General features: G+C 51.4%; 1 protein-coding gene and 1 non-coding gene across 2 annotated transcripts; both read right to left on the bottom strand.

The window, feature by feature from the left end:
- Nucleotides 1-2,531: 2,531 nt before the first annotated feature.
- Nucleotides 2,532-11,514, bottom strand: EEF2 (eukaryotic translation elongation factor 2). Its single transcript, XM_069480405.1, has 15 exons — nucleotides 11,429-11,514; nucleotides 10,210-10,424; nucleotides 9,161-9,342; nucleotides 8,854-9,065; nucleotides 8,331-8,509; nucleotides 8,047-8,152; nucleotides 7,420-7,533; nucleotides 7,009-7,147; nucleotides 6,698-6,893; nucleotides 5,843-6,101; nucleotides 5,251-5,358; nucleotides 4,372-4,725; nucleotides 3,955-4,137; nucleotides 3,734-3,866; nucleotides 2,532-3,236 (listed from the first exon to the last, which is right to left on the bottom strand). Exons 1-15 carry the CDS (start codon nucleotides 11,429-11,431, stop codon nucleotides 3,043-3,045), a joined length of 2,577 nt encoding a protein of 858 aa, XP_069336506.1. The 5' UTR covers nucleotides 11,432-11,514; the 3' UTR covers nucleotides 2,532-3,042.
- On the bottom strand, nucleotides 8,595-8,659 carry LOC138381200 (small nucleolar RNA SNORD37). Its single transcript, XR_011233112.1, has one exon. It is a non-coding gene; the product is annotated as a small nucleolar RNA SNORD37 (small nucleolar RNA).
- Nucleotides 11,515-25,532: the final 14,018 nt, after the last annotated feature.

Here is a 25,532-nt window from a genome sequence, read left to right as displayed (position 1 = left end):
TGGCTTTAATCCCTATGCGGCAGTTTCCTCCTCTGTAAAATGTTACCCACGTCCTTTTTTTTTTTTTTTTGAGACAGAGTCTCACTCTGTTGCCTGGGCTAGAGTGAGTGCTGTGGTGTCAGCCTAGCTCACAGCAACCTCAAACTCCTGGGCTCAAGCGATCCTACTGCCTCAGCCTCCCGAGTAGCTGGGACTACAGGCATGCACCACCATGCCCGGCTAATATTTTTTTTCTATATATATTTTTTAGTTGGCCAGATAATTTCTTTCTATTTTTAGTAGAGACGGGGTCTCGCTCTTGCTCAGGCTGGTCTCGAACTCCTGACCTCGAGCGATCCACCCGCCTCGGCCTCCCAGAGTGCTAGGATTACAGGCGTGAGCCACCGCGCCCGGCCTACCCATGTTCTAAATACTTAATACACAAATGAGGAGGTTAGTAGAGTTGCCATTCGCAGAATCCGTGACTCCTGTTCGTCTCAAGCTAGCTAATATCAGCAAACCTTTATTGAGACTCAGCATGTACCAATCAACACCCTTAGGAACTATGTTAATATTTTCCCCATTCTACAGATGAAACAGAGACTCAGAGAAGTTAAGTAACCTGCCCAAGGTCACACAGCTAGGAAAGGGCAGAGCTGGGATTCATGCCCAGATAGATCTGAACCCAAAGCCAATGCTGACACCCAGATGCCATCAGACACAAGGCCCGGTGTATTCTGACCACTGTCAGACCACCCTCACTTCATCCCCTGCCACTTTCCCCCATCTCCTCCATCTCAACCCATTTTCTGTCCTTCTGACCTCAAACATCTCATTCCTACCCCAGGTCTTTGCACAAGCTGTTCCTTCTGCCTGGAAACTGCCTTGCCCACTCTTGCTAGTGCCTGCCCATGCTCGAGTTCAAAGCTAAGGCAGCACCTACACCTGGAAGGCCCTCCACCTTGCACCTGGATGGCATCTTTATAGATCCAATCACAGTTGCACTTATGAGTAGAGCAGATGCTCACCTAAGTGACCTGGTGGATGAACAAGCCACTGTCCTCTCTGCAAACCAAGCCCGAGGCCACATTGGTGGACTTTTGCCACATCACATCAACCTTCACTCTTGTTAATCATACTCACATAATTAAGTTGAATCAGTGCAATGTAACTCATCAAGAGTTACCGTTTCTTTGAAAAGTAAATTCAGCTTTGGAAAAGACTTAAGGACAGGGATTTTTTCCCCCCAATGCTATAGAATTAGGCATGAGGAAAACCAGAGAGAGGAAAATATGGCCAGGCATGGTAGCTCACACCTGTAGTCCCAGGTACAGAAGCTGAGGCAGGAGAATCCCTTGAGTAGAGTTGGAGGTTGTCAGCTATGATGCCACTGCATTCTAGCCTTGGTGACAGAGCAATACTGTCTCAAAACAAGGAGTAAACGCTATTGTAACTTTACTTTCACTCATTTTTTGTACTCCGTGTAAATGGAATAAAAAAGCAAGCTTGCTTTTGGATCAGGTTTCTTATTAAAGTGTGGGTAAGGCCTTGGCTGGAGCATGACCCCATGCAGTGTAGAATAGCCAGAGTGGCCCCTCTCCTTGCCAAAAACCCTCCCTAAACCAGTACTTCACAGCCCACACCTGAGAACAAAGATGGGAAAACACCAAAAATGAAATTTTAACCTCATGTAAGATTTGAGTGGATAAATCCAGAATCGTATAAAACAATGTTAAAAGATATGATTGATATTGCTGCTATAACCATGTGAAAAACAAAAAACAAAAAAATAATAATTAAAAAAAAAAAGATTATTGGCATTAAAACTAGAATTGGCCTCCTACAATGTCCTAGGCACTGTTTTCAAAACAAATGGGCAGGCTGGGTGCAGTGGCTCACGCTTGTAATCCCAGCACTCTGGGAGGCTGAGGTGGGAGACCAGCCTGAGCAACAAGCGAGACCCCCTCCCCACCAAAAAAACCCAAAATTTAGCCGGGCGTGGTGGCACCTGTAGTCCCAGCTACTCTGGAGACTCAAACAGGAGGATCGCTTGAGACCTAGAGTTTAAGGTTGCTGTGAGCTAGGCTGATGCCATGGCACTCTACACCAAGTGACAGAGCAAGACCCTGTCCCCCAAAAAACAAATACAAATGGGCTCACAGGAAGCTTTGATCTCAGGATAGGGTGTGAGCACACCGGCAATTCAGAGGATAGTCTAAGCCAGCAATGTCCGTCCAGTAGCCCCAACCCCAGACCAACTGAGTGCACTGCAAATGAAATGACATTTTAAACTTCAGTTCCTTGGGGCACTGCTCCTACTTCATGTCCTCAGCAGTGGCACCCCCACCATCCTACAAAATTCCACTGGGCACACCTACTACTGCAATGGCGGGCCTGGACAGTCCCCTCCCGAAGCAGCCATGTCTTGGAGCATCCGAGTGTCCCTTACAGGCCAAGGTGACCTTTGGTAGCGGCACAGCACCAATGGCCCTGGTACTGGCACATGGCAGCCCTGCTCCCCGCAAAGGGGCCGCAAGAATGATGCAGAACAGTCATCACCATATCAAATTTATTATTCCAATGGCACTAATACAGCTGGACGTGCTCATGATCACACCGCACAGGACTTCTTGCCTTCTAGAAATTACCTACCCGCTTGTTCCTTTCCCCTTTCCGGAGAAAAAAGCCACTACGGGCCATTAACCCAAATAAACCTCTTAATGCGTTCATTTAAAAATTTTTTTGGACATCTGAGTTTCCCTCTGAAGAAATGGAAAAAAAAGTTAGGTGTCCCACCCCACCTCCCCCTCCACCACCGGCCAAATCAGTCCCTGCAAAGAGGGCATCTCTGCGACCTGGAAATAAATATAGAAAGAAACGGCATCAAGTGTTAAGGTTGAGCGATGGCACGGAGTGGCCCCGGAACCTCTCAGGTGGAGCATCACTGTGTTGGGACAGTCTGAGGTGTCGTCTGATAATGCAAGGACGTGCTGCTGTGGTCGAACTGGGTGTGGGTGCTGTGCCCGTCCCACCCAGGGTGGCGGGCGCTGCAGCCGGGGCCGCCTACAATTTGTCCAGGAAGTTGTCCAGGGCTGGGATGCCTTCCTTCAGGCCTTTGCGCTTGCGGGTCTCCGCCACCACCTGGCTGGGGCGGCTGGTGTTGTCGAAGGGGTCTCCGGGCAGGATCTGCCAGTGGTCAAACACGCACTGGGGGAAGGCCTGGCCGCCAGTGTTGGACCTCAAGTCGGCGGTGAAGCCTGTGGTGACAGCAGGGAACAGGGCTCACTGGGCTGCCCGGGAGAAGCAGGTTCTGCTGGTAACACAGAACTCCTGGGCCCCACAGCACGTGTGCAAAGAAGGGCGGCTGGGACAATACCAGGCCCTGAGGCCAGATGTTGAGCCTGGTGCCCTGCACATTCTAAGGCAACCGAGGTGAGGTGTGACAGCCTTTCCCATGGCTGCCGCCTGCTCCTTGCGGGACCACCTGAGCTACGGCCAAGCTCTTCCAACCTAGGCCCTGAGCTATCCCTGAGACACACGCCCAAAGGCCTTCTCACCTTTGGGTAACAGAACCTCCCCCCGTACATTCGGTGACTTGGTCCACACAGAGTCAGGACTGGGCAGCCCCCAGGTGGAGAGGGCGGCAGACTCCATGGACTGCTCCCATGGGGCCCAGGCAGGGGGACACTCTGCTGAGCCCAAGAACATTTCCTTCTCTCTGGCCTGGCTACAGTCACGCTGGGCCAGCACTTACCAAAGGACTCGTTGACGGGCAGGTAGGCCTTGACGACAAACATGGGGGTGCCAGCCACCTGGGACTCCTCAAAGACGTGACCCCGCTTCCTATTCAGGACACCGTAGATGCCGCCAACCACTTGTTCTGGACACTGCCAGGAAACAAAGAGAAAGCCATTCAGCACCAGCGGGCAGAGCAGGGCAGGACGCCAGAGGTCATGGGCAGGAGGGGCCGCTCACCTGGATCTCCACCAGATAGATGGGCTCCATGAGGCGGGGCTGGGCGGTGAGCACACTGGCGTACAGGCAGCGCCGCGCCGTGGGGATGATCTGGCCGCCCCCACGGTGGATGGCATCGGCGTGCAAAGTCACATCATGGACATCGAAGCGCACACCCCGCATGTTCTCCTCGCACAGCGCTCCCTGTGAGGGGGAGCAGAGCCAGGATCAGGGACCGAGTGGACACCAGCTCCCTCTCCGGGCCACGCCCTCCAGGGCTCGTCCCCAAGCAAACTGGGTGCATCTCATCTTGCATCTTCAACCCCTCTCCAGAGGCAGGAAATAGGTGAGGTCCCTGCATAGATATCTGCCTCCCAGGCCTGTCCCCAGCGCCCCCAACCAAGGCCCCAGCTTGGCTCACAGGAGGTGCACCCTCACCTCCTTGGTAGCCCACTGGAAGCCGGCCACCACGCTGTCCTTGATCTCGTTGAGGTACTGCACACCCTTGGTGATGTCAGTGAGGATGTTGGGGCCGGTGCCATCAGGCCCAAAGCACCAGATCTTGCGGGCCTCTGCCACGTCCCACTCGTACTTCTCGGCCAGGTATCGGGCCCGCTGCTTCAGCTCCTGGCGGGCGGACACCTCCCCCTTGTCGATGTCCTCAGCCAGGCCATCAGGGAAGGGCCGTGCCTTCATGTACAGCCGGTTGTGCTTGTTGGGGGACTTGGAGAGGCAGAGCACGTTGGACTCCTCACTGACCGTCTCACGGTACGAGACAACTGGGTCAGATTTCTGCAGAAAGAATGGGAGGAAGGTCACACAGCCTCAGAGATAAGGAGGCAGAGACCACATTCACAGACAGGCATTCTCGAAGCTTTCCTAGCGAGGCAGAGTTGACATGGCCCAGCAGTGAGTGGCACATTTAGTCGGAAGGAATAGGACAATCTTACTCCTGGTGTGGGCGCAGAGAGTGGGCTAGGCTGAGCTCCACCCGCTGCCAGCAGGACCAGGAGAAGCAGCGTCAGTTGTTAAGTGAGATTTTGCAAGCAGGCCTGGCCCTGAGCCTGTCACGCATGACCGTGTTTCCTTATGCACAAGAGAGTAGGGGAAGCTGCCACGCAGCTAACTCACAATCAGACCCCCATTCCTGCATCAGCTGAAGAGGCCCAGTGCTGGCTTTGGCCTGTGCGGAGCCGAACTTAGCCTGGGAGGAACCCAGAGCACGCAGTGGCCTGAGGAGGCCGGGTGGACACCAAGCCATCCTGTCAGTGCCAGTCATCCAGCCCGAGAGGGGGCAGGCACGGCCCCATGGCTCACCTTGATGGGGATGCAGGCGTGGTCCTCCTCCAGGTCCTTCAGGCAGATCTCCAGGTGCAGCTCGCCGGCACCCGCGATGATGTGCTCCCCGGACTCCTCAATGATGCACTGCAAGGGCCAAGCGTCAGCCCGGGACACTGACAGGCAGCAGCCTCAGGCCCGGGGGGACAGTGAACTTTAGGGATGGGCACAAAGCAGGTTCCTCGTCCTCTCCAGTTGGCGGGAACTGCTGGGCTCCCCAGACAAGGCTTTAGAACAAGGTACCAGGGACCCGGGACCATCAAAGGCAGCAAGAGGCCCCATCTGCCTCTGCTGCATCCTGCCACAATTAACCCTGAACAAATTTAAGATCCACAACCCACGGTAAACCTACAGGCATTCAAGTAGCCTAAAATGGGGGGCGGTGGCTACCTGGGCAAAAAATCGCCACTTAAAGGGCAGCAGCTCTACTTGGGCACGTTTGGGGCCCCTGCAAACCAGAGACCCCACTTTTGTGTCACTCAAATCTCAAAACCCTGGCAACCAAGTTGGCCACACCTCAGGCAGCAGCAAACCCTCCCCCTGCAGGTGGCATCTGCGCCCTCGTGCCCACCTGCACCATGGGGTCCGACTTGGCCAGGCGCTTCAGCCCCTCCACCAGCTTGGGGAGGTCTGCCGGGTTCTTGGCCTCCACGGCAACCCTGACAACAGGGCTGACGCTGAACTTCATCACCCTCATGTTGTGGGCGTGCTCAAAGGTGGTGATGGTGCCCGTCTTCACTAGGAACTGGTCAACACCCACCAGGCCCACGATGTTCCCGCAAGGCACGTCCTCGATGGGCTCCACGTAGCGGCCCATCATCAGGATTGTTCTGTGGAGAGTAGCAGGTGTCAGGGGGCTGGCAGCAAGGCAAGGCCGTTCCAGAGCTAGTGACCCTCCTGTCTGGAGTAGGAGTGACGCCCCTGCCCAGGCCACAAACAATGGCTGCACTCTGCACTCAACCCAGATAACTAACTCCATGGGATTCTGGCCCATTCAATACCACCCCCCATGCAGGTGCCTCAACTGTGTGCACAGAACCGAGAGCAGACAAAAGGCACGTGGGCACCCACCTGCTACCAACACAGGTAATGCTCCTGAGGAGCTGGAGTAAGCATGAGCCCATGGCTGCTGGGTGGGGACTGCCATTAAACATGATCTTTAGGGTCACTGCCTGCTCTGAGCACGGAACAAGACTGTTGCCACCACCCTGGAGCCCAGACACATTTGTAGCCCACTCTGAGCTGGCCTTCACCAAGCAGCCCCTGCTTCCCGCGGTCACCTAACGCCCCCAGGGACTTTCCTCATCCTCACTGGGCCATGACAAAATAAGGAGACTGGAAAGAACTTAATGCTGCTTGTCCACACCTCCTCAGCCACCGGCTGAGCAGCAGAAGCAGCAGCCGCAGGTGGTGCCCAACCGCTCACCTCTGGATGGGCTTCAGGTAGAGATCCTCCTTCTTCCCGGGGGTGTAGTTGGGCCCCATGATCCTGACCTTCAGGCCGGTAGACACCAGCCCCGAGAAGACACGTCCGAAGGCGTAGAACCGACCTTTGTCGGAGGTTGGCACCATTTTGGAAATGTACATCATAAGGGGGCCTTTGGGGTCACAGCTTTTAATGCCTGAGAAAAGAAACACCCCAGTGGGGACAGCTTTATGGCCCTGCAGCTTGTGCTTCCAAAATACCTTCTGCCCAGAGCTGCGCACTATAGCTCTGGCACCCCCGCGCCCACATACCCATGGCAGCCTCGTCGTCCGGGGGCCCCTCGTACAGCAGCTCACAGCGGTACTTCTGGGCCGTCACTGGCGAGGGCAGGTGGATGGTGATCATCTGCAGCAGGGCGTCCCCAGCGGGCAGCCAGCGGCGCATCACAGCCTAGGAACAGAGGGGAAAGGGCTTACACAGGAGCTTGGGGCACCCCAGGATGATCACGTGCTTACCCTTCCTTTCTTGGGGACCTGAGACAGACAGGAGCTTCCTAAGAAGCGTGGCCCCTTCTAGAAGGGGGTCAGGGCAGTGCCCACAGCTGTCCCAGAGGGGACTGGCTGCTGTGATGCCTCAACAGCAAAGCGCCCAGAACTAGAGGTCCCAAGGGAGAAAGGCTGACAACCATGACCCCCAGTTGGGGACCTCAGCGCCCTGCGCACCTTCAAGAGGGGTTTGCCTTCTTTGTCCTTATCCTCACTGTCCAGTTTGATGTCCAGTTTTTCAATCAGTTTTGCCGTCTCCTCTTTCTTGAAATTCATGATCGCGTCAAATACCTAAATTCATGATCACAAGACAAGACAACATCGAGACAGGAAGCCACTGCTGCTTCTGCTCCAGTGCCTTTGGGCCAGCCACGGCACAGCAGCCGCCCCGCACAGAGCCTGACCCACTTACTGCGAAGGGCGTGACCCCACCGAACAAATCCAAAGAAGCCTCGTGGTAAATTATTCAAAGGAAAAAATCCATCTAACTTACAGGTGAAAAAATCTTAATTTATGAAAATTTAATAAATTCCTGGTCAAACCTAACCTCCCCCTACCAGAGAAGATGCCTCTTACCCACTACGCACAGCCCAAGGACCTTGACGTAACATGTCCAGATGCAACCTGACCCTAAAAGTGCCTGCTCACTCTCTTGTCCCTGCCCGTGAGCTGCCAGCAGCAGGTGAGGTGACCTGTCAAGGCCTCCAGGTACAAGGAGGATGCTCCCATCACCACCAACAGCCCGAGAGTGCCCAGCCAGGAATCACCTGCTGTGGAGGGCTCAACTGGGTTCCAGCTCCTCACCTTGAAGATGGGGTCTAGGATGAGCTGACAGAACGTCCGGGGCAGCTTTTTCCCGTCAGCGTTCGTGGCTGACTTGCTGAATTTGCCATTGGCTGGGTCAAAGTACCTGGCAGAAAAAAAGCCCAACGCATCCAGGTGAGGGGTGGGGTGACCCAGGTCAAGGGCAAGAGCCTGGGCAGGAGACCACCACCACAGGTCTGGGGAGCTTGAGGCACGGTCCTGAGCGCCACCTCCACCCCACTGGAGTGTCCTGGATCCCCTGCCCCCTGCCCCGCGAGGCTCACCGGTCACCCCACAGCTTCTTCATCATGTCCTCCACTTTCCTGGCCCGCTCAGCAGGCCCAAGCTGGCCCTCGCCCTTGGCTGCAAACTTGGCCACATACATCTCCGCAAACTGCTTCAGGGTGAAGGCCCAGCCATGCAGGCCAGACCCGAAACCCACAGTGCCCAGGACAGGGTCGATCTGGGAAAGCAAGAGGTGAGTGGCCTGCACGGGCCCCCAGGCAGATCTGCAACTGCCACCTCCCCACCCCACTGGGACCCTTGGGCCTCAGACGCTCAATTTCTTCAGTAGATGTCAGGTCAAAGTGAAGAAATGTCAGTCATCATGTGGGACCAGCCCTGCCTGCAGGCGGGAGCCTCCGGCCCAAGGGCGGGAGATCCAGTAAGATGGGAAAACACCCCACCCCTTTCCGTGCCACCCCACCATTTCTGGGGTGGGCACGCATCCAGTCTTGAGCCCTCCAGGACAGGACAAAGCCCTTCAGGTTGCTGGGCCCACCCACGCCAGGAGGGGAAGGGTCATACCATGATATTGCCCATGGGGCCGCTCTCGCCCTCCCCATAGGTGGAGATGATGACGTTCACGTTCTCCACGATGCGCTGGAAGGTCTGGTAGAGTTCCTCGGGCTCCAGCTGCAGCTCGAGCAGGGCACGGTCCATCTTGTTCATCATCAGCACGGGCTTGATGCGCTCGGCGATGGCCTGCCGCAGCACCGTCTCCGTCTGCACGCACACGCCTGGGGGCAGCGGGGGTAGGACGGCTGTCACCCAGAAGCAGGGAAGGTCCAGTGGCCCAGGTTCCAGGCCCTGCATCGGGGGACCTGCTGCTTACCTGACACGCAGTCCACCACCACCAAGGCGCCGTCGGTGACTCGGAGAGCAGCCGTCACCTCCGAAGAGAAGTCCACATGCCCAGGAGAGTCAATGAGGTTGATGAGGAAACCAGAACCGTCCTTGCTCTGCTTGATGAAGTTCAAGTCGTTCTCAGAAAGCTCGTAGAAAAGGGAGATGGCGCTGAGGAGAGAAGGAGGGGTCAGGAGGCTGGAGCCACCCCTGGCCCTCCGCTGTCCTACCTGCCAGACCCCTGGGCTCTGCCTAGGTTCCTGCCCAAGGGAGCCAGTGATGGCGTCAGCAGCCCAAGCAATCAGTCAGCAGCCCAAGCAATCACTCGGCACTCTCCACCCTGTCCCCTCCCCCTCTGGATTACTCATCCAGAGTCAGACTTCAGGTTTCCCACATGGGAGCCTACCCTCTGGCTTTGCGGGAGTTCCCACACCTGGACTCAAAGTAGCAGTTACATGATCAAAGCAAGACTACAGAAGCCCCAGAAACCACTTTTGTTCTTTTTCCCTCTCTCCTCCAGCCCCAGCTGAGATTAACCAGTGAGAACCTCCCAGCATCACCAGCTGATGACAGGTCACTTGCCCTACACCACTTTGGGGTCAGAAAACTGTCACAGACTATCCTGAACAAACACAACTGCTTTTCAGCATCCCTAGATGCCAGCTCCACCCCGACCAGTGACAACACAATGTCTCCAGACATTACCTAGTGTCCCTTAGGGCAGAAGGCACACAGTCCTCCAAGCACAAGCAGGGAGAACCCCTGGGTTAAGCATTCTCCTCAAGAACCCCCAGCTCCCAAAGCCCACCCACCCCTGTGCCTCTGCTCCTCTGTCTCACTACATACAACCTCATTCTCTTCTCTACTTTAAAATATCAGCTCAAGGACATCCCATGATTCGTGGGAAGGTTGCAGGGAGACAGTGAAGGGGGAAGGTTTCAGTGCCCACAGTTCTGCCCCTCCCACTCGGGTACCCCAGCCTCCAGCTGCCAGGCCGGGAGCCCCCACCCAGGTCCAGAGGGCACCGCAGCAGCTCACGTTGACTTGATGGTGATGCAACGCTCCTGCTCATCCTTCCGGGTGTCAGTGAAGCGAGTCTCCCCGGCCCGGGCCGACGCAATGATGCCCGCCTTGCACACCAGGGAGTCTGTCAGCGTGGACTTGCCGTGGTCCACGTGGGCAATGACAGACATGTTCCGGATGTTGGCCTTCTTGTCCATGATGGCCCGGATCTGGTCTACCGTGAAGTTCACCTGCGGGAGAGGGGGCGGCTCAGACCAGCCTGGCATTCCAGGAACCCGGCTTGGCACAGAACATCCAGTCGATACTAAACTCCCAGGGCAAAGGCCGGGAGGAGGCTAGTGCTAAGTTGCCCCTCAACGCCCACCCAGTCTTCTCGCCAGACACCCCTTGAAAAACCACTCCCCCAATCGCTAAGGAACCACTGATTCCAGCTGTCATTCAAAATTGACAACCCTGAGAGCTGAAAAGTCTCCAGAAACGACAGCAAATTTCCTTGAGACCAAACACGGTATTGGGAAATGCCAGGTGTCAAATATGGAATGGACGAAACTTCCCCCCAAACGCCCTCCACGTTGCCACTGGGTCACCCTGGCTTCCCTCAACCAACAAGCCTCTTTAAAACACAAGGTGACCCCTCTACCTGGGGATCAGAAAGGGCCGGCCACCCTCGGGGAGCGTGAGCAACGCCACCAGGCACAAGCCCACACCCGAGGCCCAGAAAGGAGCATTTCGCACTTGGGAGTCACAGAAAGGACAAGGACACAAACCAAGACTGCACAACATCAAGAGGAGGTTTTCGGGGTGTCAGGTGACTTTTCTATGTGTCGCTTCCCTGGTTTTGCCATTTCCCCGCTGCCCACGGCCCCTGGCAGCAAATCGACCTCCAACTCGTGGCCCCGGGGTTACGTAAGGCGACTCCCCGCTCCCACCGCGGTGCCCGCCATTACAGCCTCTGCCACATCATCGCACCCAACCCCCATCCCCGCCACCACCCCCGCGCCGGCCGGGACCGGGCTCCCGCCAGGCGGCGGCGCCCCCGGAATCGAAGACGGGGCTCGGCAAGGAGCCCGGCGCGCAGACATGGCGGCGGCCGCTTCCCCAGCCCCGACTCCGCCGCCGCCGCCATGTCTTCTCCCTCCCTATCCGAGCGACCACAGCGTCCCAGGCTGGGCCGCGTCGGCCGCACGGAGGCCCTGCCGCCGTTCCGGGGCACGAGCTGAACAGGGCTGCTCACCATGGTGGCGGATGGCGGTGGATTCTCCTGGGTAGAACCAAGTGAGGCAAGCCGCGCCGAGGATGGCGGCGACGACGGCGGAAGAGAACGCTGACGTCAACACTCAGCCTTTTATAGGCGAACGCCGGTTGGGCGGATCATATGACCGCGTTGCGGGGGCGGGGCAAAGCGTCGTTCCGCGCAGGCGCACAGAGGCGCGTCTCCGTGTTAACCCACTGGGTGCCGGCCCGGGTTGCAACAGGTTACGCGGTCAGCGTCCCCGGGGGCAGTGGTGGTCCCCAAACTGGGCGCGCGCCTCTGGTACGCACTGTTCAAGTGCACAAAACGGAGAGCCCTGTTTTAGCTGAGAACAATAATCATAGCAACTGTATTAGCTTGCAAAATGCCAAGCACTTCTATTAAAAGCATATTACAAGATGAATAGTCTTTGGACCCTTCCGAATGTCAATTTCCCGGTTTGGGCATTGTTATGTAAGATGATATCCCCCGGAGCAGCAGAGAGAAAGGATACTCACGACCTCTATGTACTGTTTTGCAACCCCTTGTCTATTATTTCAACATAAAAAGGTTTTTTAAAAAATACGTATCATACCACCATTATGTGCTCATAATCATTAAAAATAAAATATATATTTTAAAAAGTCGTTAATCCCTTTTTTAGCCCACAGATATATACTGAGCGTCTACTATGCACCAGGCATTGTTACAAATGTTGTGGATACAGCAATGAACAAAACACCTTCCTGGCTTCATCAAACTACATGTTCTCACACTAGCCAGTAGGGTTTCTCTGTGCCTCAGTTTCCCCGTCTGTAAATTGGGAGGGGGGAGGTAATCAGTACTCCCTGATTTTGGGGGGAATAGAGTAAAATGAACTAAATATATGTACAGGGATTAGCACATTTCCTGACACCCAACGCTGAATACACGTTAGCTATTTTAATTAGCTTTCATTGCTATTAATAAAACAGTTATTTCATTTCAGGGGCTGGTTTGCCTGGTCTCCGGCACCCGGCTAAGCGCTTTTCCTTGCGCAATCTCATTTTCTATTTCCTGTCCTCTCCAGAGGGAGGCGCAGGAAGACTGTTTAGCATTTGTGTCCTAACCTGACCCTAAGAAACAGTTTTCTGTAGTTCAGATCTTTGGCTCAAGGAAACGAACTGATATTCCATTGAGTATCTTTCTTCTTTCTAATGAACCCAGCTCCATGCTCCATGCACATAGTAGGCACTCAGTATTTCTTACATCGACCAAGGATGTTCTCCTAGCACCATTCATTCTGCACCCCCTTGGGTAAATTATTCCCAAATCTCACTCTCTAAAAAGGACAGGACTGCAGTGCTTTTCCTGGGCTGGGAGAGGGGGAGGTGAGCGTCCCCAAAAAGCGATGCAAATTCGAGCCTGGACTCTGAAATAAACCTGAACCCTCCTCCCTCCCCCTGCAAATACTTTGCGCACTCTGCTTTATAAAGCGCTGTCACAGCCCTGCTGTCATTTAACCAGCGATTGCTCCTGCCATCTCCATTTAACCCAGGAGGAGAGGCGGATGGAAGATGCTCAGTAAATACCTATTGAATGAGCGGGGCTCGGAGCGGCAGAGGGCGTGGCAGGGGCAGACGTCAGCAGCATCTGCAGCTGGGTTCGAGACTCGTTTTGTGGGCTGGCTGAGGCAGGCGCATGCGCCATGTGGGGGACGCGTTCTTTGAAGATGGGTATCCGGTTTCTCATTCTTAATAATAATTTTTTTTAATGTGTAAACGCACCGAGCGCCTACTGTGTGGGGGGTTCCCTAGGAGGCACGTCGCAGCCGTTTCTTCCTTGCAAAGTGGGGGCATTTCAGAGAGGCAATGCCTAGGGTTTCATTCAAAGGGAGGGTTGGATTTGCTCGCGAGGGAATGCATTGCTTACGACAAATTACAGTATAAGTTACAGAACTTGGGGGAGAGTTTAAGGGGAGTAGGGAAAGACCCCCTTCGTGGACAGGTGTCCAACCCCACAGGTGCACAGACGGAGCCAGGTGTAGGCAGGGAAGGAGCTCTCCGCACTGTCATCCCCATACCCACGATTAGCAGAAGCCACAACCAGGTCTGCAGTAGTTAATAGAGTCGTAAATACAGGTTGGGGTTAAAGGGTGGGGAACAAGAAAAAAACAAAAAAAAAAACCCCACCTCTGCAGGCAGGCTCCGCTGCGCATGCGCCCACTGCGGCGCCCGATGGGACAGAGGCCTCGGCAGCGGCCCCTGCTGACCAGCGGTCGCCACTGCACCCGTCTCTTGCTACGTATGGGGCGCTCACTAGGTGCTGGGCACACGGCCTTTATATCAATTAATTCACTTAATTCTCTCCACACCCTAGGCTTTGGGTGGGTTCCTTTATGCCTGAGGAAACTGAGGCTCAGAGAAGTTGAGTCATCTGCCCAAGGTCACACAGTTAGTAAAGGGGGAGCCAAGTCCCACCCAAAAAGGCGTGGTTTCAACAATATGCTTATTGGCTCATACTGTTCCCTAGATGTTCTTCAGATTTGGTTAAACCGAGCCAGATATCCTGAGTTTAAATTCTGGTTCAGACCTCACTGGCTGTGTGACATTGGGCAAGTGACTTGACTTAACCTCTCTGAGCCTCAGAGGCTGCCTGGAAAACATTGAGTAATAACAGAACCTATTTTGTGGGGCTCTTGCAAGACATAAATTAATATATAAATAAAGCACCCAATATAATAGAAATAAAGCGCCTAGTATACAGTGCCAGGTATACAGTAAGCGATACTTAAAAGTTTGCTCCTGTTATAAACTGAATTGTAGTTCCCCCAGTTCCCATGTTGAAATCCTCGTCTCCAACACCTCAGACTGTGACTCTATTTTTAAGATAGGGTTTTTAAAGAGGTCATTAAGTGGAAATAAGGTCATCAGGGTGGACCCCCATCCAACAGAGAGAGATCTCAGAAGAAACCAACCCTACCACGTTGACCTTGGACTTCTAATCTCCAGAAATGTGAGAAAATAACTTTTTTGTTTCTTTAAGCCGATCTGTGGTACATCGTTAAGGCAGCCCTAGCAAACCAATACAGCTCCTATTATGGGTTAGAAATAATAGGTTTTACATATTGCAATCATTCCTTCTATGAGCATTTATTGGCACCTACTGTCTGCTGGCTGGGACTGGGACTCGGATGAGGCCAGTGAGGCACTTGCCTCAGGTGCAAAACTGAAGGCAATGCGAAAAAAACCCAATCACCATGATAATAATATTTTAATATGTGTTTTCAGGGGTGGGTCTTACTGTGTTGCCCAGGTTGGAGTTCAGTGACTGGATCATAGCTCATGGTAACCTCCAACTCCAGAGTGCGAGGGATCCTCCTGCCTTGGCCTTTCAGGTGTCTGGAGTACAGGTGTGTGCCACCATGCCCAGGTAATATTTTTATTATTATTATTTTTAGAGATGGGAATCTAGCTATTGTTGCTTAGGCTGGTCTCGAACTTGTAACCTCAAGTGATCCTCCCACCTCAGCAAGTCCAATTGCTGGGATTACAGACATAAGCCACTGTGCCTAGACAATATGTTTAAAAAAAAAAACCAAAAAGTCAAAAGAGTCCACAATGAACAAAACATCACATTTTCAATAAAGACAAAATCAGTATTGGTGATTTTCTCTCTTCTTCTTTTTTTTTTTTTTTTTTTGAGACAAGAGTCTCACTCTCTTGCCTGGGCTAGAGTGCCGTGGCGTCAGCCTAGCTCACAGCAACCTCAAACTCCTGGGCTCAAGGGATCCTCCTGCCTCAGCCTCCCAAGTCGCTGGGACTACAAGTATGTGCCGCCATGCCCGGCTAATTTTTTCTATTTTTAGTTGTTTGGGTAATTTCTTTCTATTTACAGTGGGGGGGGGGGGTCTCACTCTTGCTCAGGCTGGTCTTGAACTCCTGAGCTCAAAAGGATCCACCCGCCTCCCCACCTCGGCCTCCCAGAGTGCTAGGATTAAGGCGTGAGCCACTGCGACCCGACCTGGCCTGGTGATTTTCTCTTTTGCCGCAGGGTCCAAACAGCTCTTCATTATTTAGTCCCAGCCCTGCTAGATGCCCTAAAGCGGGTTGAATTTAATTCTCCCTCAAGAGCCTTGGGATAGGTCAGGCGAGGTGGCTCACCCCTGTAATCCCAGCACTCTGGGAGGCCGAGGTAGGAGGATCACTGGAGGTCAGGAGTTTGAAGCCAGCCTGAGCAAGAGCAAGACCCCGTCTCTACTAAAAATATAATTAGCCGGACAACTGAAAATACAAAAAAAAAAAAAACTAGCTGGGCATGGTGGCACATGCCTGTAGTCCTAAATATTCTGGAGGCTGAGACAGGAGAAGGGAGGCTGAGGCAGGAGAATCGCTTGAGCCCAGGAGTTCAAGGTTGCTGTGAGCTGGGCTGACGTCACTGCACTCCAGCCCAGGTGACAGAGGGAAACTTTGTCTTAAAAAAAAAAGAGCCTCGGGAAAGTGCATTTTTGCCCTCCTTGGAAGTTTAAACAAATGGGTTTAGGGAATAGGAGCTGCAAGCAAAAGTTGCAGCCTGTGACCACTGAGCTATGCAGAGCCTTAGTAACCACCAGAAAACCAGAAAGCTCTTCCCAGGGGACGCATGCAGCCCGAGTTTACAGAGGCACAATTTGAGGGTCTCAGCCCACCAGGACTCTGCCCCCTGCCTGGGGCTCCAGGCCACACCTTAGGGACTTCCTTTAGAGCCCTAAGCAAAGTGTTTTACATTTCTTTGTTTGCAAGCTGCCCTAGGGGACCTCCTGGCTGGGGACTTTCCAGCAAGCCCGGCCCCTCCTCACCTGCAAACACACCCATCAGCTTCCCCCTGGTTTTCAACTTCTCCCCTAGCCCGATTCCTCAGATCCCTCAAGACTCCAGCACTCACGGGGCAACACGTATTTCCCGGGGGCACAGCTATGAAGGAAACAGACAAAAATCTCTGCCCTCAGGGAGCTGGCCACCCGGTGGAGGAAGTAATCAAATATTAGCACAAATCGACTCTCCAATTGTGCCAGGAGCTCTGGGTAGAAAGAACAAGGAAAGACAGAGTACGACAGGAGAGTGATGCAATCTAGACTGGGGGATCCCGGAGGGCCTCCTGGAGGAAGTGACTTTGAAGCTGTTATCTGAAAGGTGAGAAAGAGTTAGTGGAGCCAAAGTGGAAAGGGCCATCCAGGCAGAGGGAACAGCAGGTACAAAGTCCCTGGGGTAGTGGGAGCCAGAGTGGAGAAGATGAATGAAAGCCATGAGTCTCTGCTGCTACCATCTCTAATAAGTGAGTGTAAACACAGAAGCTGATGTGGTATAGGGTTACCTGAACGCAAAAACAAACACAGGAGGGGCTGCTTCAGATGCACTAGCCAGGGCATGTCTCTAGAACAAAGTCTTAAAGGGCCCCATGGAAAATATTGAAAATATTTTGGCTTTTTGGGCCATGTGGTTTCAGCACAAAAGCAGCCATAGACAATACGTAAACGAATGAGCATGGTCGTGTGCTTTAATAAAATTTTATTTTCGGGCACCAAAATATGAATTACATATAATTTTTATGTGACTTGAACTGGTGTTCTTCTTTCAATTTTTTTTTCTATTTTTGCGACAGGGTCTCACTCTGTCACCCAGGCTGGAGTGCTGTGACATCATCATAGCTCACTGCAGCCTCCAACTCCTGGGCTCAAGCGATCCTCCTGCCTCAGCCTCCCGAATAGCTGGGACTACAGGCACGTGCCACCACACCTGGCTAATTTTTCTATTTTTAGTAGAGATGAGGTCTCGCTCTTGCTCAGGCTGGTCTCGAACTCATGACCTCAAGGGATCCTCCCACCTCGGCCTCCCAGAGTGCTGGAATTACTGGTGTGAGCCAGGCCTGTATTCTCTTTTTATGACTCTGCCACAATGTATTAATACTTATCCATTTTACTGTTGGTGGGCACGTGTGTGGTTTCCAGCTAGGGGCTGTTATGAGCGACGCCGCTATGGAACATTCTAGCACATCGTCCTGACAGCATTTCTGCTGGGTACATACTGAGGGGTGGAATTGCTGACCACACGGTGTGGACACATCCCTTTAACCAAAGTGCAAACCAGGACGATTTGCAAAGTGAAAGGGGCACTGGCTTAATTGTACCAGGATGACGGTGGACACGGGGCCTCCGGGATGTGTCTTTGCTCTGCACAAAGTGAACACATGAGTGGAGACCCCCATGAGAAGAACCCCCTATATATCTCGTGCCCACTCTAAGCCCGTTTGTAAACTGGAACCACCTAGTCCTGGCCTACATCAGTGGATCTCACCCAAGAGGATGCGCCCCCCCCCATCCCCAGGGAACACTTGGCAATGTCTGGGGACATTGGGGGTTGTCAAGACTGGAGGCTGCTCCAGACATGGGGTGGGTGGAGGCCGGGGACGCTGCTCAGCACGCTGCAGTGCCCAGGACGGCCCCGCCCCAGAGAATGATCTAGTCCAATTGTCAATGGTACTGTGGCTGTGAGACCGTGAACATGATTGTTTGAAATCGTAATATGCTCTAATTATTTCAGAGCTGCCATGCAGATTGTGGCCTCTCATTCCACGCATATTTAGGGAGTACTTCCTTTCGGCCAGGCATTAACTGCCAGGCTGGGGACACAGCTTAGGGTCTAGTGGAAGTGAGGATAGGGAGAGGATGGGACAGATCTTGCAGGGCTTGGTGGGCCCCAGGGAGGACTTGGGCTTTGACCCCGAGGGAGGTGGAAGCCACAGAGGGCTGTGGGCAGAGGAGGGACAAGACCTGACTCAGGTGCTCGCAGGCGCCCTCTGGTGGCTGCCGTGGGGAGGACAGACTGTGTGGCGAGAAAGGCAGAAGCCTGGGAACAGCTTAAAAAAACGAGTCCGATTCCCGAAGTTCCCTGTTCCTTGGGGCAACAGAAACCCACTGTGTGAGCAGCACCCGCCTGGGCTCGTGGGGCCTGGGAGACTCGAGGAACAGATGCCAACACGATATTCACTCTGCTTGTCGACGTGTGAATAAAAACATCCTCTGTGGGCCCGGCCTGTTGGCTCACGGCTGTGATAACAGCACTTCCAGAGGCCAAGGAAGGAGGATCACTTGAGGCCAGGAGTTCAAGACCAGCCTAGGCAATACAGCAAGACCCCATGTCTACAAAAAAATTAAAAATTAGCCTGGCGCAGTGGCACACACCTGTAGTCCCAGCTACTTGGGAGGCTGAGGCAGGAGGATCACTTGAGCCCAGGAGTTGGAGGCTGCGGTGAGCTGAGATGACGCCACTGCACTGCAGCCTGTCTCAAAACCATTTAAGAAAACCTTTGTTTCTTGTGTTTTCTGCCAGCTTCCATGAAACAGTGACGGGCTCACTTGTTGGCTTACTAGGAGGGTGGAATCCCAGAACCTGATGCTATTATTGGTCCCATTTATAGATGAAGAAACTGATACAGAGAGGGCAGGTCGGTCGTTTCGTGGTGTGTGAGTCCCCGTTGTTGCCATAACACCTTATCACTAAGGAATGCAGTGGTTGGAAACAACACACATTTCTTATCTCACAATTCTAGATGTCAGAAGTCTGAAATGGGTCTCCCTGAGCTAAAACCAAGGTGTCAAGAGGGTGGGTCCCTCCTGGGGGCTCCAGGGGAGAACCCTCTCCTGCCTTTCCCAGCGTCTAGCGGCCGCCCCTGTCCCTTGGCTCGGGGCCCTTCCTCCCCCTCCAGAGCCAGCAGCGCAGCGTCTCCCAGTCTCTCTGCCTCTGACCCCCCTGCCCCGTCGTGGGAGGACCTGTGCTGACACTGGGCCCCCTGGATAATTTAGGATAATCTCCTTATCTGAAGATTCTTTTTTTGGTGGGGAGACACACTCACAAGACACCGTTCTTAGTCCCATCTGCAGGGCTGCTTCTGCCATGTGAGGTGACATAACCACAGTTTCAGGGTCTAGGACTTGGACATCTTTGCGGGCCATTATTTTGCTTAAAACAGGAGGTAAAGAGAATACAGGTAGATCGAACAACCTGTGCAAATGTCCTGAGGCCAGCAGGGTTTTGATTCATTGGAGAAACTAAAGGCAGACCAGGATGGACTCACTGAGGAAACCAGGCCTTATGGGAATTTGTCATGGACCCTGGTGGACCCACTAGAAGTGACTTCGGCTGCAAGTACCATATGGAGCAATTCACAGTGCAGCAAACACATAGAGGCTTATTTTGTTCCCCACGTAAGAAGTCTAGAACAGCATTGTCTGATAGAAATATAATGCGATCCATTGACAGCTGCTATGGTTTGGATGTCCCATTCCCCAAAGCCCCCAAAGCCCCTCACCAAAGCAGATGTTGGCACTGTGCTTCTTGTACAACCTGCAGAATGAAATAAACCTTCTTTCTCTATAAATTAAATAAACACAACATATCATAGAAACGTAAATACAAAACATGTTTATAACTATAAATATAAAATATAAAATTTAGTTACAAATATATAAGTACAAATATAAACAAATACATTTATTTATAAATATAAATATAAAATTTAGTTATAAACATATAATTAGAAACATGAATATACAAATATACATGTAAACATAAAAATGAAATTTAGTTATAAATGTATAAGTAGGAATATAAATATATAAATAAAATATAAACATAAACTTTATTTATTTATTTTTCTTTTTTGCTTTTTAACTTACTTTTTCTCTTTTATTATCTCTTTCCTCAAAATCATGGCTTGTTGGACATGGACTTTATTTATGTACACAAATGTAAAATATACTTATAAATATAAAATAAACAGAACCAAATAAACCTTTTTTTTCCTCTTTAAACATTATCCAGTCTCAGGTATTCCTTTACAGCAACACAAAGCAGACTGAGAAAACAACTTCCTACCATACTCTACATGTTGTAAAGTCAAACTATTTTGTGGTACATTATCTCCTGCTTCTGCAAATTCTAATAAATTCTGTCTATGGCTTAAAAAAAAAGAAATATAATGGCAGCCACATTTGTAATTTAAATCTTTCTGGTAATCGCAGTAAAAAATTTTAATAGGGCCAGGCGTGGGGGATCATGCCTGTAACCCAGGATTTCGGAAGGTGGGGGCAGGAGGATTACTTGAGCCTGGGAGTTGGAGGCTGCAGTGATCTGTGATGACATCACTGCACTCCAGGCTGGGCGACAGAGGAAGACCCCATCTCCATTAAAAAAAAAAAAATTCCACTGGGTGAAATTAATTTTAATCATGCATTTTATTAAATCCAATATATCCAAAATATCATCATTCCAACATACAACCAATCTAATAATTATTGAGATATTTAATATATATTTTTAGAGAGGCAACTTCTGGCGTAGGTCCAGTCACTCATTGATATTGGAGCTGGCATTTCTGAGTGTCTCCTGACCTTTCCCTCATAGTTGCAAGAGGGCTGCTGCAGCTCCACGCATCTCATCCACATTCAAATTAGAAAGAAGCAGAGAAAGGGAGATAGCGCCAGCGATAGCTATCCCTGTAATCAGGGTGGTGAGTGATTTGTTTTCATCCCCCAGGAGGCTTCAGATCTGTATCCTACGGGCAATTTCAGCTCCAAGAGAAGTCAAGAAAGCATTTGGTTTATTCAACCTCTTCAGAGGCCAGATAGGGAGACAGAGAAATGGCCAATCAGCCAACTGGTGGCGCCCGCAGCTAGCTGGGAATGTGCTCTTTGTTCTTCCCCCCAAGCCGGTACCTGAACTCTTCAAGGTTACCCTCGCATAGTATCCCTTCCTACCTTTGGTCAGCCCAGATTTCCTTCCCCGAGCCTGGCTTCAGGGCAGTGCACAGACTCATCAGCTCCTAACTACCTACCTAATGCTCACGCCTATTCATGCCCGGGCCCTACCCCCTATTCAGAAAAAATTTAGGTAAAATTCACATAACATAAAATTAACCACTGACCATTTAAAGTAGACAATTCAGTGGCATTTAGCATATTCCTGATATTGTGCCACCATCACCTCCATCTAGTTCCAACACAATGTTTTTTTTAAAACACGGTCTCCCTAGAGTACAGTGGTGTCATCATAGCTCACTGCATGAGCCTCGAACTCCTGGGCTTGAGTGATCCTCCTGCCTCAGCTTTCCAAGTAGTTGGGACTACAGGTGTGTGCCACCATGCCCGGCTAATTTTTTTTTTGTAGTTTGATGGGATCTCGCTCTGTTGCCCAAGTTGGTCTCAAACTCCTGGCCTCAAGCGATCCTCCTTCCTGGGCCTCCTAAAATACTAGGTTTACCATTACCACCCTGCCAACCTGTAATAGTACTTTAAAAAGGAGAAAGAACAACAGTGAAAAGAAAGGATTTTTCTGCTGCCCCCAAGCGAGGAAAAAGAAAAAAGAAAGGAACCCACCCTGGTGAGCCCTGGAGGTGACGAGGGCAGTCACTCTTATCTTTCAAAGCAGACTTCAAAAGAGACAGAATTTAGCATTTGACCAGCCTCTGCCCTACAAACGGTTTTCCAGTAGAGTCAAGTACCTCCAGTCGATAAGGAAAAGTTTTCTTTTTTCCTTTTGCAGAAGAATTCCATTAATAAATAAAGGAATGAAGCCACCACTTGATGGCTGTAGAATGAATTAGAGACACGACATTTTGCAACTTTTTTTCCCCTTTACCTAGAGGATCCACTTGGGTAGACGTTTTGCAACGTCTATAGAAATTATTTGGAGTGTATATTCAGGGCAACTTGACCCTATGCTCCCAGGGTAAAAAAATATGATCCTTTTGATGTCATGCAATAGGTTGGGCGCGGTGACTCACGGCTGTGATCCCAGCACTCTGGGAGGCCGAGGCGGGATCACTTGAGGCCAGGAGTTTGAGACCAGCCTGGGCAAGAGTGAGACCCCGTCTCTACTAAAAATAGAAAAATTAGGCAGGTGTGGTGGCGGCACCTGTGGTCCCAGCTACTTGGGAGGCTGAAAGAGGAGGTTCGCTTGAGCCCAGGAGTTCACAGCTACAGTGAGCTATGATGACACCACTGCACTCCAACCTGGGTGACAGAACAAGACCCTGTCTCAAATCAAACAACCAAAGAAACAAAAGACAGACACAGAAGGACAAATCCCGTGTGATTCCACTCATAGGAGGTCCCTGGAGTCATCCTATCCACAGAGACAGGAAGTAGGATGGTGGGTGCCGGGGGCTGGGGAGGGGGTGGGGACGGGGGAGGGGGTGTTTCATGGGGACAGAGCGTCAGTTTCGGAAGATGAGAAAGTTCTGGAGACGGAGGGTGGTGATGGTTGCACAGCAATGTGAATGTGCTTAATGCCACCGAGCTGTGCACTTAAAAATGCCTAAGATGGTACATTTTATGTTGTGTATATTTTACCACAATTTAAAAAAACGAGGTCAGATCTTGTTATGCTGTCTGGGCCGGAGTGCAGTGGCTACTCAAACTCCTGGCCTCAGCTTCCTGAGCAGCGGGACTCCAGACACGCACGGCTTTGCCTGGCTGGAATTATTCGTTTGTTTTCCTTGTGGACTTGGTCATTGGTGATATGCAGACACACAGCTGAGTTTTGTGTCTTGGTTTTGCATGCTGCACTGTGCTGTGTTCCTCTCTTCCAATAGTTTTACTGTGGATCACTCGGGGTTTTCTACCTGTGTGATCACATCATCTGTAAAGAGAGATAACTTTCCTTTTTCCTTTCCAATGTGGACGCCCTTTATTTCTTTTTCTTTTTTTCTTATTTTTAGTAGAGACGGGGTCTTGCTCTTGCTCAGGCTGGTCTCGAACTCCTAATCTCAAGCTATCCTCCCACCTTGGCCTCCCAAGTGCTGGGATTACAGGCATGAGCCATTGCTCCCAGCCTAGGCTTGTTTCTAACATCTCTTTTAGAGGCCGAAAATATCACCTATTATGATAATACATTGCTATGTTCTGGAATAATTCCACATACATGCTGCATTTAGCAATAAATGGTAAGGTGCTTTCAATACGCCGCTATCATCAAATTCACAATTTCACAGGTATTCTTGTCGAGGAAATGACTCCATTTCTTTAAGTACAAAAAGGAAATAACTGTATCTATATATACATCTCTCCATCTATACCCATGTGTGTTACATAACCGCGGAGGTGGTTTGTGAATTTGGTCGCAATTGGGAAGGATCGGATTTAGATCTGAGGAATTCTGCCTAAAAACTGGGCTGCAGGCGGGGCGCGGTGGCTCACGCCTGTAGTCCCAGCACTTTGGGAGGCTGAGGCGGGAGGATCGCTTGAGGCCAGGAGCTGGAGGCTACAGTGAGCTATGATGACGCCACTGCACTCCAGCCTGGGCTACAGAGCAAGACACTGTACCAAAAAAAAAAAAAAAAAACCACCAACCAACCAACCCTGGCTGTAAAGGTATAAATTGGTCATATGGGGATTTTCCACACCCTCCCTCTCTGCTTTACTGTTCTATGTACTTCTCATCACTGTCTGAATTTCTTCTCCATTTAGCTTTTTCTTTCTTTTTTTTCGGGGGGGGGAACAAGGTCTTGCTCTGTCACCCCAGCTAGAGTGCAGTGGCATCATCACAGCTCACTGAAACCCCCCTCCTGGGCTCAAGCAATCCTCCTGCCTCAGCTTCCCAAGTAGCTGGGACTATAGGTGCACACCACCACGCTTGGATAATTTAAAAATTTTTTGTACAGATGGGGTCTTGCTATGTTGCCCAGGCTAGTCTCCAACTCCTGGCCTCATGCGATCTTTCCACCTTGGCCTCCCAAAGTGCTGGGATTCCAGTCACAAGCCACCATGCCCAGCTGTATTTACCTTTTTATTTTGCTTGTTGTACATCCCACTCCTGGCATGTCAGCTCATGAGGACAGGGAATTTTGCCCGGTTTGGTCACCACTGTGTCTCAGCATCTCCAACAAAGGTTAGCAAACTATGACCCTTAGCCCAAGCTGATACCTGTTGTTATACGGTCCCTGAGCTAAGAATGATTTTCTCTTTGTCCTTTAAATGTTGGACGAACAAAAGCAAAAGAATAATATCTGATGACACGTGAAAATACATACGATTGAAATTTCAGTGTTTATAAATAAAGTTTTATTAGCACACAGCTACACCTCTTTGTTTACATACAGTCTGTGGTTGCTCTTGCCCTAGATGTACAGTTGAGTCGTGGCTGCAGACATGGTGTGCAGTCCACAAACAGAAAATATTTACTATCTCGAACTTTGTAAAAAACATTTGTAGACCCCTGCACCAGTGTCTGGCATACAGTAGGCGCTGGGTAAGATGGAGAGGCTATTGCTAAATGCCTGGTGCGAGAGTCTGAAGCAGTTTATGACTGTAGCCTATGGCGACAATTGGATCCAGATTACGGATTGTGGTTTGGTTGATGTCTGGGCAGGTACTTCCCATCTCTGAACCTGGATTTCATCATCAGAAAATTGGGGTCGATGGGAATAGTGATAACACACAAACCCTTTGATCTGGCAGCTTCTAGGAAAGGGCTCAGGAATGTTAGCCGACAACTAGGACTCTCTCGTATCCATTCCCCACCTTCAGCAAGTAATTAGCAACTCACAGTCTATGTTGTTTCCTCTGTTCTTCCCCCACCCACGCCTTTCCCATTCTTCCTTTCTTTTTATTATTATTATTTTTGAGACAGGGTCTCGCTGTCGCCCAGGCTGGAGTGCAGTGGCATCATCACAGCCCACCGCAGCCTCCAACTCCTGGGCTCAAGCGTTCCTCCTGCCTCAGCCTTCCGAGCACCTGGGACTACAGGCATGCGCCACCATGCCCGGCTACTTTCTCCATTTATTGTGAAGATGGGGTCTGGCGATGTTGGCCTGGCTGGACTGCAGTGACTATTTTTTTTTTTTTTTTGAGACAGAGTCTCACTCTGTTGCCTGGGCTAGAGTGCCCTGGCATCAGCCTAGCTCACAGCAACCTTAAACTCCTGGGCTCAAGCGATCCTTCTGCCTCAGCCTCCCGAGTAGCTGGGGGCTACAGGCATGCGCCACCATGCCCGGCTAATATTTTCTATATATATTTTTAGTTGTTCAGCTAATTTCTTTCTATTTGTTAGCAGAGACAGGATCTCGCTTCCTCAGGCTGGTCTCGAACTCCTGA

Source organism: Eulemur rufifrons, chromosome 2, assembly GCF_041146395.1.
Source record: "Eulemur rufifrons isolate Redbay chromosome 2, OSU_ERuf_1, whole genome shotgun sequence".
Classification (NCBI taxonomy): domain Eukaryota; kingdom Metazoa; phylum Chordata; class Mammalia; order Primates; family Lemuridae; genus Eulemur; species Eulemur rufifrons.
Note: the sequence above shows the minus strand (reverse complement) of the source record. Positions and strands in the feature narration are given on the sequence as shown.